The following is a 15,948-nucleotide window of genomic DNA, read 5'->3' as shown; positions in this document are numbered from 1 at the left end:
TTACTGATACAAACTGTGAGGAATGCATGGAAGCATACTGTCTTGCCTGGACTGGACCATTCTAACACATGAATGTGATTTGATTATTTGCTGTATGTTTAGGGTTACTGTCCCGCTAGAAAATGAACTTAACCAGTTCTATTCCAGGACTGTCCAGGATTTCATTTTCTCAACAACTATGAACATCTATTACTGCTAGAGGAAACAATTCCCACACCACGTTTGACTGTGAGAAGGTTGTCTTCAGAGTCATGTGAAGGATTCATTTTTCACCACAAGTATAACTCTAAATAGTGTATTTGGGTGCATGTAGGCCAAGGAATTCAAGTTTGGTCAGGAGGTCTTTCATGTGTTTCCTGTGTGCCGCATGCAACTTGTGACAAACTACAAACTCTGGTTTGCTTCTTGCCACACAGAAAGGCCAGATTTGTAGAACACACTGCTAAGAGTTGTGCGGTCAACAACACCGCCACATGAGTTATGGGTCTCTTGGCCTCTTGGCTACTTCTCTGATTAATGCTTAACTTGACAAAAATGCGCAGAGGGTACAGAAACGTCTATGCAACTCTGCGAATGCCAACAGACTCTCATTTGTTAATTTAATGGAAAACAAGAGCAATCATCTATCAAAACGAGCCCGACATGCAGCTTCCCCGCTCCCCGCTCTGTGAAATTCACCTCATTAATGCGCTTCATCCTGCGCTCCTCCAAGTCCGTCTTGGCACGTAGGAAGTTGGCGTGCTCCGTGTCGTCCACAGGCTTCTCAAAGTAAACATCAACCCCGTCCGTGGGGCGAGTTGTGGTAACTGAATGGGAACAACAGGAAACTGATTGCTAATGGCAGCATAAGCAAGGCAACAATTACCCCATGAATAAATGGATAGTCTAAGCACATTCATGAGACATTCCATCATCTGAGCACCATCATTCTTTGGTGTCTGGACTTTAGCTCTGTAAAAATGCAGTTTACTAATGAGGAAAGCAATGAGATATGGTTTCTTCTAGCTCACTTTTGATGTGCATTAGAGAAGCTTTAACTCTTTCTTTTTCTATAACAAGGCCTAAGCCAAGTGGTAACAGACTGAGAGCTTTTGCTTTTATTCTTAGATTAAATTTGAATCTTAGCAAAAGAATAACTACTTATCACCTTAAAATAATATAAAGCAACATAACAGTCCATCTTCAGGTATTTCACTCACTGCTTTCTGTGTAGCCCTCGCAGCCAGTATCATTTAATATTGATCTACCATCCTGAAATCGTTCTGATCGGATCTTTCATGTACCGTGGTTAGCTTCTGTATTTACTGTGCACACACACAAGCATGAACTCTGCTGTGGCCTTGCTGTGGTTGTGAATGTATGTTGTGCACCAGATTAAAGTGAAACACTTTCACATGAACATTTGTTGAGGTAGAGGGTTTAGAAAATACTGATGGAAAGTTGAACTGGAAGGAAATCGAGCTCCAGTTATACATGTAGCGTGCAGCAATGCATACATGCATTGTAGTATGTGGCGATATGTTTTGGATTTGTGACTGCAAAGATGACGAATTCAGAAGGAGTAGCACTGAGGGGCATTTTTCACAACTGCTGCTTATGTTACTGCATGCGTTTCAAAAACTAAACACTTACAGCTGTCTCCCCTGGCCAGAGGGGCAGAGGTGGTGGATTTGTGGCTTTTGTCGTTGTAAAATGAGTCCAAGTAGTCGGACGTCTGGTAAGGACCCAACTCAAAAGGGTATTCGTACTCCTCCCGGTCCTTCACAGCCGCTGTCTCATCTTCTTCTTCTTCTTCTTCCTCTTCTTCGGCTTCGTCCTCATTGACGTCATCTTCCTCTTCCTCCTCCTCTTCCTCTTCATCTATCACTTCGTCGTCGTCCTCCTCCATGTCGACCTCGTCCAGGTCCGTTTCTGGAGAGGGGCTCGGAGTGGGGACCATCACCTTGGCGCTGTGGAAAATAGTTCGTTTTTAAGAACTAATTTCTGAAACAGCAGCCTTCGCAGGGTTCTGCGGAGTCATCTTACACTGAGTTAAGTTTTCCGACTGTCTGGGACGCGAGCGTCTGAGGCACATCCTTTTCCTCTGTCTCTCCTTTTCCGTTTGAGCTGCTCCTGCCCGGGCAGCAGACATATTCGACGCCTCGGAAGTGGTCTCCGCATGGCAGCAGCATCCCGTAGCTGTGGAGTTCGAGATTCTCTGCGGTGCATTCCTGACACAAGCGCAGGGGAATACAGAGGAGGGAGTCTAATTTAGGGTGTTATTTATAGGATGCTGAGTTAAATGCTCTGTTAAAAGATAAAAAAAACAGTACTGAGGTATTAAATAGTGTCTATTATTTCTTGCAGAATTATTTAAACTCCTTGCACTTTTTCACACTTTAGTCACATAGAAATACCTAAATGTATTTTAATGGGATTTTATATGACAAGCCCACACAATGACGCAAATAATTGCAAAGTGAAAAAGAAAATGATTTTCACGTTTTATTACACATAAAATCTGAAAATGTGGCATGGATTTGTACGCATTCCCTTTTACTCCAATACCCTATGACTAAAACCTCCAGCAGACTTTCTGAATGTTAAGCCGACAACAAAACAAATGTCTTTTCCAGCAGTCATTGCATGGGACATACAGCAGTAGACCAGTTGACCAAACATGCTGGACCTACATCTTAGTTGCTATGTGAGGGGCTGGGCTTAGCTGGGGTTGCTGGGTAATGATACAGAGCGGCTTAATAACCAGAAGGTTTTTGAAAAAGCTCGTTTTCCAGACACTAAAAAAAGATTGACTCATTGCCACAAAATGGCTGGGTGTTTCTTAAAGCATTCAGGCTGTTTTTTGAATCAGCTGACACCCAAACTGAAGTATAATATGCAAATTGTGAAATTAAAATACTCTTCTTCATGAGTGAAAGGGAAATTGTTTAAAGCTAATGCAATGATATATTGAGCTAAATACAACTGAATCATGAAACAAAACCTACAGAGGCTGCAAAACACTTGAGATTCAGCTGGAGGTTCACCTTCCAGCCTTCACACACTCTCAGAGCTTCAATGGAATCGTTTAGATCAAAGGATGCTCATGTGGAAGAAAGGCCCAGTCAAAGTCAAGAACTAAATCAAATTGAAAATCTGTGGGAAGAGCTGAAAATTGATGTTCACTGATACTCTCTATTCATTCTAATTCAGCTTAAGTTTTTTTTTTTTCTAAATTGCCAAAGGTTTCAGTTTCTAGATGTGCAAGGCTGGTAGGGACAAACCCCAAAGAACTCAGAGCTTGAATCAAAGCCAAGGTTTGGCTCAGGGGGGATGAGTACAAACACTTACCACTCTTAAGATTTTTTATCAGTAAAATATTTAGCAAACCATGTAAAGCAATTTAAAAATATTGAAGGTGTCTAAGAGGGAGAGTTAACTTAATGCTCTGCAGTACTGCTCACAGCCTGGAGTGGTAAAGGTTTTCGATCTTCGTTGATTGGATGAGCTATTTTAAACCCACACAAATGTAAAAGAAAAGAAAGAGAAATCAACCTCACTAGTTTTATAACTTTCCACTTCAACCTAATGGCCCAAGCTTGATTAAAACATAACTTGTTCTCACCTCCTTGGCAATGTTGTGCCAGTAGACATAACTCTCACAGATGTTCATCTGCTCCTGGTGGAGAAAACGACATCTGTCGGGCACCAGCAGGGCCTCGCTTACATATTCGCCTTCTGAAGCAAAAGAATGTGAACTAGAATTAAAGTGGCAATTTAAAAGATTTAATTAAAGCTTGTTCTGACTAAAATTTATATAAAATCTTATGCAGATGTTATGAAAGTAAGTCCCCAAATGCAGGTTATTTTGTATTAATGCAATACATTAATTAATGCATATATTAATTATATAATTTAGCATTTCACATGCTGCTTAAGACATACAAAAAAGAAAACAACTAACTGAACGGCCATTGCAGTGCAAATCAAAAGTGTTGCCAAGCAATCAGTTGTTTAACTATTGTTAGCTTATCTGGCCCCCTGGTGGCTTTTAGGAGAGAAGGTATCTGAAGCAGAACAATACATGCAACCTTGAATCCTAACTAATTTATAAAACTGCTCCAAAGACTATTAAAAAGCACAAGGTTTCCAACAGAGCAGTGTGGTATGTCATGTCGTTTTTGGTCAATGTACAAAATTACATCTGCTTTGTTTCACAATCTATAAGACCAGGACGTCTACAGTTTGGACTAGTTCATCCACATGTATACACAAATTCTTCACAATTACTGTTTGTGTGTGATATTATTGTCACAGCTTTGTTTGTCATACAAACATGGGTTTCCAAGGCAAAACCCTAATCTAAATAAAATAAAATAAAATAAATCTAATTGGTCTCTTGGTCAGAAAGACAGTAAAATAGGTGAAAAAAAAAAATCAATAAAAGAAACATTAAAAAGATGCATTAAAAAAAATAACTGAAAAAAACTTTATTTGTCAGGAATACGGGATTAAATCTGGAAACTCAAACAGTTGAGTTTGAGTTTCCAGATTACTTAGTTATGTTTTTAGTTATCCACATTAGGAAAACAATTAAATTAACTGTCACACTTTTACAGGATTTCCAAGTCTGCACTGTAATCTTGCATTTACTTTTTGTCAAGTTTCTTGCTCCTCTGGGCGCTGTGTGGTGCAATGGTCAGATCAGGCCACTAGGGCCAAAAATACAATCATTATTCTTTCTTACCCAGACAGCGGTAGGGCAGTACGATCAAGGGGTGCGTCTGACAGTGGCCCAATCCTTTCTTGCACCAGGCCTGGATGGTTACGGGTCTTTTAGACTCCTCTATGTGTGAGATTGGAAGCGCTGGGTACATCTGGACGGTACGGGTGCATGCAGAGACGCCAAAGACACAGAAACAGATTGGTAGGTGGACAGAACAAGGGGCGCGGGGGGAGGGCAAGGAAACATTTTTAAAGTAAGGGATAAAAGATCACTTCCAGGATCAGAGGAGAAGGACAAAACTGACAGGGGAAACAGTCATGCAGCAGATTGCATAAATATATGACAGCGCTTTGTGTTAAACGACATTACAAACACCTCCCTAGGAGTATATTAAAATAAATATTTCAGCACATTCAATTTTACATGTATTTTCGCCTAAATGTAGCTCAATGGTTTGAAACACAAGCTTACATTGTCGTTTAATAGCAGCAGGTATGTAAATAGCTCAGCCTAGATGCAGGCTATAATGCTATCTGCTTGAATGCAAAAGGATAAAAGCAAAGCTTCGAGTAAAAGGCACTGCAGATGCATTATGTCTCAGATAATCCCATTAGAGGCCTTTCAGCTCTATGGATGCCATCTGTAGAGAACATGTCTGTTTTGGCCCCCAGGTGGCGTCTGAGTCCCTTTGCTGCCCTGGTTTGGATTGACATTCTTTTAGGAGAATTGTTTCAGGAGCATGAGTGCCATTAAAAACACAAGGGTATAGTATAGTAAAAGGTAACAAGAAGAGGAGAGGAGGATGGTGGCGTATTGGTGAAATATTGTAATATTTCAGCAGACTGCCATCTCTTTACTATATATAGTTAATATATAGATTTTAGGGGGGAGGTTTTAGACAAACCAAAAGAGGAAAAATTTAACCATTTGTGTGATGTAATAAAATGCTGTTATTTAATCTTTCATGTTCAGATCCCCTACCTCCTGACAGTAAGACAGGATTTCGTTGGGCTCCTTGAAGCAGCCCTGGCGGCCCTGAGGGTCCGGCTCCCACTGCTCGGTCTGTAAGTTCATGTGCAGGAGCTGTCGGCCACAGAACATGGCGATCTGTGGCTCTGCCAGCTGGGGACCCGGCCCATTCACCTCGGTCATGGCAAGAGCCTGGAGAGCAGAGAGAAAGAGAAGAGTTAACACCAACGCCGAGGCAGACATTACAGTATATTAAGCTGGTTCATGGTAGACAGTTCTGGCACCATCTGCAAATAGAAAAGCCTGAGTGCAAGGCTGAGAAGAGGTGGAAGATCGGAAAAGCAGGTTGGGATAATGTACAGGAGAATCGACTGTGGAGGCGTTTAAAAGGAGTGCAGCAATTCTGCAATCTAAAAACCGACAAAAACGGGTCAGTGCATCCTCTGGGGAACAGCCAATCAAAAATATTTTTACAATTGCAATGTTTCCACTAACTGAAAGAATCATCCTAATTATCAGAGTGCACTGACAACAACAACAACACTGACAACTAGTTAACATAAATGTTAACTAGTTTCATGACCATTAAAATGAAATCTAGTTTCATCAACAATGGCTTAATAGCTTTTTTAATCCCTCTATATGCATAAAAACAAACAATTTTGTTTTTCAAAAGAAAATGTGTTAATTACATAAAACCTTTTTGGGCTCTAATCCAACTCTCCATCTTTTTATGGTATCATCTCCTGATGATGGTGGCGCTTAGTGTTGTTATGAGAGTGTGTAGACTGCCCTGACAAAACTTATGTGTTCTGCCCAGTTTTTTTCAAGCCTGGAGATTGGCTGTGTGGATGTGTTTACATAAAGCACAGTTATAATCTCAAAAATCTGATATTTTTCTGATCACTGAATGCAATACACTAACTACCAGTTCTCAAAATGGTTTTTGAGTGAAAAAAGACTAAAAATTGGCAATTTTATCAGTGATGTGTTTAACATGAAGAAAAACGTTCAGAGATACATGAAGCTATTCAAAAGGAGACTATTTTAAATAATTTCTTGATACATGTTTGCAGTACATTCAGACTGTGGGAGAGAGCAGATAACAGGAAGGCTTAGTGAAGCACAGCAAAGTTCTCTAGTTCATCCTTTTGAGTCTTCAGCCTCTGTCAGTCATGGAACATGGTGGATTTGGAAATGTCAATGGATTTTAGGAAATCTAAGAGTTAAGGTAAATATCTATATTCTAAAGAAAATCCAAATGAAGAATGCATAACAGTGCTAATCAATGGTAAAAACAAATAAAAATTCAACCAGAAAGAAAAACAGAGGATTATGCTGTTGATAGGAGTTTAATTATTATTATTATTTTAGCTGGATTGGTCATGATCAGCAATTAGCAGGTCAGAAATTCAAAACTCATATCAGTTTCCAATCAGTAAATTGTGCAGGTGCACACCAAAGGCTGCTCCCATCCACCCCTTTGGCTTGATTTCCTTCCCTGGCCTTGTAGAAAGCTGGTATTGATCCTAGGAGATGTTGCCTTTGCCTGGGGGAGGGCTCAGGGGAGCCCACACAGAGGAACAAACACTGGCTAGGTCTGGGAGTCAGGTGTTAATACAAGCTCATTGACCGATGCGCCACTTCACTACATTAACACACAGCGCAGAGACAGAGGGAGCCAGGGGAGGAATAAAGAAAGGGAGGGGCCCGGCGGCTCTATAAACAACACACAAGGACTTACTCTTCGCTAACAGACAAAACAGTTTCAATAGAGCCCTTAGGCATCATGACAATAAAACATAGTCCATGTTTCTTTTGATGCAAAGAATACATGTCAACCAAAAACATTTGGGAATATCGGGTGAGTTTCTGTGGTTCGGCGGCATTCATGTTGGAGAATAGGTTACATTGTTAACTGTCCAACCCTGAAATTTACCCCCACAAAAAAAGGCATCCCGTATCGCCCAGACCCAGTGTTCGGCTCGTGTCCTTTTCATCTGCGCTGACAGCCAGCCAGATAGACCTACTGACGACAGACAAGACGAGCGACGCAGTGCCAATTAGAAGCAAGCATCCCGCGGGGAAGAAATCTGGGAGAAGAAATAGAGGAGAGTGACGTATGATCAAAGGAAAAGCCCTGCTTGGGCCGAACAGAGCTAAAGTGTTTGAAGTCCTAATTAAAATTTATATGGGATAAAATAAATATTTAAAGCCCTGCGAGTAAATGTACAATAAATACAATAAGCCCTCAGCAGTATGTGCATTCTAATTAAACTAAAAGGAGTTTGTGTTTCTGCATGCCTTAGCAGATTTTTCCTTTTGTAAACTACGGATCTGCTTTTTTAAAACGACCCATCGTTTCCCAAAGCACGTCAAGGATTTTGGGGTTCATGGTTGCATATCTCTTTTGTAACACTTACAAAGGCGGATGTTTGCAATGTTGTTGATTTCTTTTTTTTTTTTAACTCCTACCAGGGTTGAAAGCTGTACAGGCAAAGTTTACTTCCTCTGCTTGGAAAAAGAAAAATGACTTTTATCCCCTGCATTTTCTTCTATTCTCTTGCTACTTTTAAGCTTTGCCATTTTTCATCCATTCTGCAGCAACAGACTTCTGGCTAGTTTTGTTATTTTTCAGTAATTTATGACCTACAGTGTTCTCGAGTCAAAATTGCTGCCTAAAAAAGGCACACCATGGAAAAAAGCACAAAAAAAAAAAACCAAACAACAAACAAACAAAACAGCTCATAAAAACATATGTAGGCATAAAACTATCAATTACATGTGGATGGTGATTAAAGTCAGCGCAAAAAAAAAAAAAGTAGCACATATAGCAGGAACAAAATAACTGAGCAAAAATATCCTGGTTTTACGGTATTAGCGCAATGTTAAGAGAAGTCTACGATATGATTTTTATTTAAAAAGCAAGAGAAGCAATTGAGAAAATAATGTATCATATTGATTTTTACATTTCTGTTACATATTTCTGAACATTTCTTTACTTCTGTTTGGACTTTGACAAGCACAAATATTACGAATTCTAAATAAATTCTAAATTTAGCAACTGAAACTTATGTTGCTCCCTTAGTTTACACGCCCACATTGTCACCGTGTTTTGTGAATGGGAATCTTTCCATACTGTGAAATTTTGATTTTCTTTCAGCCAGCTGACTGGCAGTGTTCAGCAACATCTGGGCATGAGTAGGACTGTTTTACCCAAACATGTGTACATCCTGAGAAGAATCCCTATCTAATAAAAATAATTTTAAGGTAGTATGGGAATGGCATTATTAGACATTTAAAAATTTTTTTTTGTTTATTTTGTGATTGGTGACCAGCTCATAATCGGTGTTTACATTCCAAAGATATCTGCATACAGTAACTGAATGCATGCAAAGCCACACAAATGAATTTATTGATTTAAATAATAATAGAAAACATAAAATATATGTAGCCACTTGCTTTTTCCAACCCTTTGATGTAGAAAAAACACTGATTTGTGCTTCAAGGTTAATACCAATGGTTGCTCACCTGTTCTACATTTGTCATCAGTTTTTCAGCCTACATGGCTAGCCTGGGATTTGCTCATCGCTATTGTATTATACTGCATATTTGTTCAGTTTCTCGTCCCGTTTATTGGAGTACTCAGTCATACCCGTGTCTCCAGCGTGTTCTGCATCTGGGTTATCTTCGTCATTTGCACCAATTCTTGACAGATTGGGTTTGTTATTGGCTTGGTTGAATTGGATCTTCGGGCCACACGCTGAATTGAAACATGAGCACAGTGTGCTGTCTGCGTCTATCACACATTACACAATTTTCAATATTTCATGACCAGAGGAAGATTTTGTTTGTGTAACACAATGTAATCAACTTTTTTGTTAATTTGTGGATGACTCATTGCTATATATATATACGGTATATATATAGATGTTTTTCTTCCATTTCCAATAAGTTAGTACTGCAGGTAATACATCGAGTTGCCAACTCTTAGCCATATAAATTTTGTTATCTTCTCCTTTGAACTTAATTCTGCATTCAGAAAGCACAACGATAATGTAGACCTTTTATCACCACATGCCTCAAAATGCATTATTAAAATTACAGTTTTCAATTGTTTAATGGTGCTGTTTTTTTCATTTTTTCATTTGAAGACATCGAGGAGCTAACTCCAGGACCATGTGTAGGACAGACATGGGAAAACGCTACTGCAGCTGCTCAAATAGTCGGCCTGCTGAGCCCATTCCTCCACAGACATATCTCTGCATCAGAAAAGGTCAGTGCCACAAAGACAAATAAATAAAAAATAAATAAATTAACTTCCTGATATCTGAGAAGATAACACGGCAGCTCCAGCTCTCTCATTCTGCCAGCTCTCCACTACTGCACTTGCAGAAAATCAATGCTGAGCGACTGCAACTGTATCGCCACCTTTCTCCTGAATCAATAGCGGTCCATCAGGAGTCCGAGACCCTGACCTCCAGTCCAGTCCTGCGAGGCTAGATTGGAGGTCTCAAGCCAGACTGGGAACGAGATTGCAGCTCCCCATGTTGTGATCACCTCTGATAACACAGTATCTAATAGAAAATACTTTAGCTCAGTGATGGGCGATGTCGTGTCTGGGAACCTTTGCTGTAAATTGTAAGTAGCTGTAGGTGTGAAATGTATTTTGTTGAATTTTGAAACTTCTTTCTTAGATGCTGCTGGAAGCAGGCTGACCAGATTGTGGATCTCCACTGAGTAAAAGAAGCAGTAGTGCAATGCTGTAGACTCCTTCAAGAATCAGCAAACACCATGCTTAAATCTGAACTCTCAATTAGCTTGTGTCTGTCTAACTCAGTGTTAATGACGTCATATGATTAAAAAAAGAAAAGACATTTCAAATAAGAAAAAAAGTCCAACTGTGAATGCAGAACCCAAACTAGAAACAAAAAGCATGGGTCAGGATGCACAGGTCTGAATTTTGTGGAATATTTCCGACTTCTGTTTTTCTGAAGCTCTGACATGCCGATTTTAATTTCACTTCTAGGTTTTACATTTAACATTGTTAAAAACTAAAAATACATGATGTTTTGAATGATGTAGATACACACAGTCCCACTGAGATAGCACAAATTAATTTATTAAATTTAACAGATTTTTAAAAATATCTTTATAGGTTGTAAAAAAAAACAATCGTGCTTTTACCTTAGGTACTTATTCACTTCCCTATGTATTGTTTGAATTGGTGTCTATTTTAAAATATTGTTTTCCTCACACATTAGTATAGATATAATAGTTGCTATAATAAAAAAAAACATAAGAAAAGTATTGAATTTTTTTATTTCAACTGTCGTCAGCTTCATGCGTGGTCATTAAATATTTACGTCAGGAGCAGAAGCAGCCTCACACTGATGTGTGACAGTGTTGACGTCATAAAACAGTATTATTGCTAGTATTTAAAAAAATGGCAAAATAACAAGAGAGTTCACATTTTAAACTCTCTACAACATCTGATATTAGCAGTTAGTGCAGTTATGTAATTAGTGCACTTAGGACAAATACACTAATAAAGATCAGAGGCTGAAGGATTAAATATGAAAAGCAAATCAACTTTGCTGAACTCACATCCTGAATGAACCAAATACTGTTGATGTGTAAGAAAAATTACATTTTTCCTTCTTAAGTTGCTTCTTACAACTCTGTGCTTCGGCTGAGTTCAATCTAAAAACATAAGTAGTAATGAAAATAGCTTCTTCCTTCAGAGTGCCGTAGAGTGTTGATTCACTATTCAGAAAATATTATGTGTTCTAGCTTTTGACAAACCATTAATTCTGGTGAACGATTTCTCTGAACATTTCTAACTAAAGGGCTTCATAACTTGTAAAAATTTTTTACTTTCTCCCAGGGAGGGTTTTAATTGAAAATACCAAATTTGACAGAATAAAAATCTAGAAGTGTGCTCCTTGAGCATGTGTGAACATGCCTGTACAGCCAACCTGCACACTCCAAAAAAGTGAGTTGGGCACAAAAACTGGAGTTTGACTGAGACACTTGCACACTTCCCAACACCACAGCATCAAGGGCAGAAGCTACCTGGCAGAGATAGAGTTGGATTCGCGCCCAGAAAGATTTTATGAGAATCACACTTTTATCTTCGCCAGGGAGATGATGCATTTGTTGTTTTATATGTCTGTGTGTCTGAGGAGGGATTAAATAAAACCATCAACCCAATCAACATGGAGGGTGGGATGGAGCATGAGCAAAGGCAGAACCTGAAAAATTAAAATCTCTTAACTTGAAATACTTGACACAGAATTTGACATGTTTTATAAATCATCAAGATATGTCTAAAACTACAGTATGAAAGGGCAAGAAAAGATTAATATGATTCTTTTTGGTTAGATCATGTGCATGCAAATTGTGTTTTTTGCAATTGACAGGACCGCAAAGTACAGAGGCATCTCTGGAGTGTACAGTTACCATGCATAGAAGAGGCTGGGGGTGTTTAGGGGCTGCTACAGTGGTGATATCCCAACAATCCCGTGCTCCACAGATCATGCTATAGTGCTGATGAGGCTGAATAGGCTGACAGCTCGGTACCCTGACAGCTCCCACTGCAGGGAAGACTGCATCATTAATAACAACCTGGTGATATATGGGGAGACACATTGATTGGATTTCAACCTTCTCAACCTTTTCTTTGCCTCCCTTAGTTCCCCTGTTTCTTTTCTAGGCTCCTCAAGATTCACTACTGACTAGTCCTGTTCTCTATGATGACAAAAACACTCTGCACCAGTCATTATGGAACAGATGGTTCATACCCAATGATGGCTGATGACATTTTTACAGATATTCATCTTGTCGAGGAAATGATGCTGCCACGCTGAGCGTTAAAAAAGCAAAGCGATATGATCTGCCGCAAGCCGAACATAAATGTTCGCATCAGTCAGAATTGAGTTTGGGTCAGGGAGATACATTTGCATGTTCCACCAGCATCTATCTTCCCGTGCTAATTAAATTTTCAGCACCTGTTCCTCCCTTATGTTGCAGTATGACTTCATCCTCTGTAATGATGCAATCTATCGGCCCTGGCAAGCAAGCCAAGAGCAAAGGATTCAGAGCAGGGGAGCCCACCCATCATTTGTCACATTTTACAAGCTGCTGCCGGGCTGTATGTTGAAGAACTGAAGCACATGGTCCAAGCAGATGTAATGTGTTTAAGTGCAGATGTGCTGGCAGCAACACTTGTGTTGTTTGAACAGTCTCTGTCACACAGGAGGTTCCATCTCATGAATATCCTGCACATTTGTGCATTTTGGTTAAATATGTGTATGTTTATTATCTTCAATTTTTTTATTTTGCATCCTTATGTGTTTTTATTTATCTGAGTAGTACTTGCACTATCAGCATAGCACTGAATGACATAGAGCAGCAAAGCATAGTCTCACCTATGTTTGGCAAGGAAGTACTTAACACTTAATTTATATAATTAGTTATTTTTGATCTACAAAAGCTAAAAACAAATCCTTAACATAAGAGATGTGTTTTCAATATATACAAGTATATAAACATAAAAGTATTAAAAAAAGTTACTGTTAATGTTCTAGGGGAGGAAATAATTTTTTTACTTAAAAAAAGTAAAAAAAGTAACAAAAACCTCAAAACACTATATTGACATATTGAAATTAGCACACAGTTTTGGATGTTCAGTGTCCAATGGGGTAAAACTAGAGCGTAAAGTGTTCTAACTTTTTATCAACTAGAAAATGCATGTTCGTTGGTTTGTTGTTTTCTATTTTGCCCTAAAACAGGATTTTTTTTTATTTTTATCTTTGCTTGAAATTAAAATACTTTCTTTAACACAAATAAGTGCATAAAGAAGAGCCTTCAACATGTGAACATATGCATTAAAACTGAATGTACAATTTGTGTGTACTAGTCTTTTCCTAACATTAGCTCAAAGCAATATAAAACAAAAAGGTAAGTATAAGAGAACCCAGCTGTTCTGGGCAGACATGCAGCAGGACTAAAAAAAAAATAAAATGCCACACACATTTCCAACATTTGATAACAGAACAACAAACAAGAGAGTCTAATATTCAAGTGAAGTAATTAGCTCCTGATTTTTAATAGAGCCTTACACAGATTTAATGGCATCACTTAAAAAAACCTTCACAAATCAACAAGCCTTTGATATATATTATAAACTCCACACACACACATCCAACGGCCTTTCTTGAACCCTTTGTGTGTTTTTGTAGCACAGATGGCTGAATAGTGGGTGTCTTCCTGCTTGTGAGTCCCTCCTTCTCTCTTCCTCTCATTCTTTTTCATCCTGTCCCTCTGCCTCCTCCCAAGGCTGAACTCGAGCCCTCTTCCATTGCTTTCTTTTATATCCCCCCTACCTCCCTGCCCTTCTCTCTAACAGCTTTAACACAATGCGCGACACTCTTCTGCATGGCCTTCTTTCCAAGATTGCTGCTAAATGGAATTAGAATTAGGGGCATACATCACTGTAATCATGCTGCTTAATTATTAATAGGCTCCATCAGGCTCCTTCCTGGTGTGGCATATTAGAGAGAGGCAACATTAGCCTGCCAGACTCTCCTGGTACAGAACGGACAAAGCAGAATCAAGCACGTTGACTCATTACTATACATTTCTGACTAATGGCTAATTGAATCCATTAATTTTTTGGTCAGATGACGTCGATGGGCTACAATGAAAATATTGCTCCATGTTCCATGTCGTGTTCTGTTCCTTTCAACAATATAACATGCACTGATGTGAATGTACTTGCTGGATATAAAAACGGAACGCCTCATTTGAGCACTTGACAGCCAACCATTACATTTGAGGCTTTGATTTCTGAGATGTGCAAACAGCACAGGCTAAGTCGGGCTTCATCAGTTCAGATTACTTTGCTCAAGCCTCCAGCTGGGCACACTGGGAGCAGATGGCCCCATAATCACCACGGTTCAGCCAGGGCTGCGGTGGAGCCCAAACTCAGCTCCTGATGTTTGATTTAATTTCAGATATAGCCTAAAATTCAGGCCACAACAGCTGGCATGTACAATAGTTTGCAGTGCCAAAAGTTTAATGATCATGGCTACTTGGAAATATTGTAAATCTAAATTGAGAAGTCAGTAGACATGGGTCAATATTTTACAAGTAAATGGTTTTTACACAAGAATTTTAAAGAGAAATAACACAATCTAACTGCTTTTATTTATACCAGAAAAAAAATACTCCTGCAGCAGTGGAAATAATATAGCATGTTGATTATTAGTTTTATTAACATTATCTGTAATCTTTTTATGCTATTATTTTGATTTTGGCTTAAGCAAAAACATGAACAACTGCTTAATTTTATTAGTTCTCAGGTGCCCAGAATACCATACCTTTAGCATTTATACTTTATAGAGCAGAGTACATTCACCTGATATTAACTGATTAAATTACTGTAATCAGGCTACTAAGAGACTGAAGGAGAACCATCCAATTAATGGATTCAATTAGCCATTATTAAAGTTAATGCTTCGTACATTTGGCATGCTAAGAGAATAAAGTTTCAGGTCTGTAAAGCAGCAGACTGCAGGCGAGCTAACCAGGCATTAACCTGGTTAACTGACCAAATAATATCAGCTTGCTAGACTCCTAGCATTACTTTTCAAAAATCAAAATGAGGAGTTAATAGTGCATGAAATGAGACTGTTAAATTCTGCAAAAAAAAAAAAGAAAAAAAAAGAACTTCTGCTAAATATTGCAGATCATCATCAAAAGTCATCATTTTGTCTTAAAATACTGTGTACTGTGTCTTCTACCTTACCATGTATGGTAACGAATTGAAAACATGTTTTTCACAGATCTAAATGTGTAAAAATGAAAGGAATGCAATAGAAAATCAAGTTGTGTAACTTCATACGAGCTTATGTCGCTCCTTTTCTGCATGAGAGTGATGAGTGGTGTGTTCAACGGCATCAGGAATAGGTACCTCATTCATGCTGAACTGCAGCGTTCAGGTGGCAGAATATTTGGTCATTTGATAAATTCATGTGGCAGTATTGCTTGTGATCAAATTGTATGCTGTGGTGTCAAATGGCAGCAAAGTGATGTGGGAATTTTTCTGTAGTATTGTGTCTTTCCATGCAACAGAAAGAAAAGGCAGATCCACAATAATGTGAAGGGAGGTTATAATAAATAACTTTTCAAGTTTCCTTTCTTGTAAGCAAGAGAAATATAAAATATTTCAACCAGGTGACAGTCAGGAGGAGACTGAAAGTACACCGCAG

The 15,948-nt window shown here is 38.8% G+C and overlaps 1 protein-coding gene across 2 annotated transcripts in view; it reads right to left on the bottom strand.

Moving 5' to 3' along the window:
- The window catches only part of aplp1 (amyloid beta (A4) precursor-like protein 1), a 43,790-nt gene that overhangs the window by 10,667 nt on the left and 17,175 nt on the right, over positions 1-15,948 (bottom strand). For both annotated transcript variants that reach the window (XM_028013132.1, XM_028013133.1), the window contains exons 2-7: positions 5,687-5,866; positions 4,727-4,856; positions 3,605-3,717; positions 2,026-2,210; positions 1,633-1,949; positions 679-806 (exon numbers count right to left, since the gene is read on the bottom strand). In XM_028013132.1, coding sequence (XP_027868933.1) covers positions 679-806; positions 1,633-1,949; positions 2,026-2,210; positions 3,605-3,717; positions 4,727-4,856; positions 5,687-5,866 — 1,053 coding nt within the window. The remainder of the gene's footprint in view (positions 1-678; positions 807-1,632; positions 1,950-2,025; positions 2,211-3,604; positions 3,718-4,726; positions 4,857-5,686; positions 5,867-15,948) is intronic.

This window comes from Xiphophorus couchianus, chromosome 3 (genome assembly GCF_001444195.1).
Source record: "Xiphophorus couchianus chromosome 3, X_couchianus-1.0, whole genome shotgun sequence".
In the NCBI taxonomy this organism is placed as follows: Eukaryota; Metazoa; Chordata; class Actinopteri; order Cyprinodontiformes; family Poeciliidae; genus Xiphophorus; species Xiphophorus couchianus.
The sequence above is the reverse complement of the archived record's forward strand: the minus strand, read 5'-3'. Positions and strand labels throughout refer to the sequence as shown.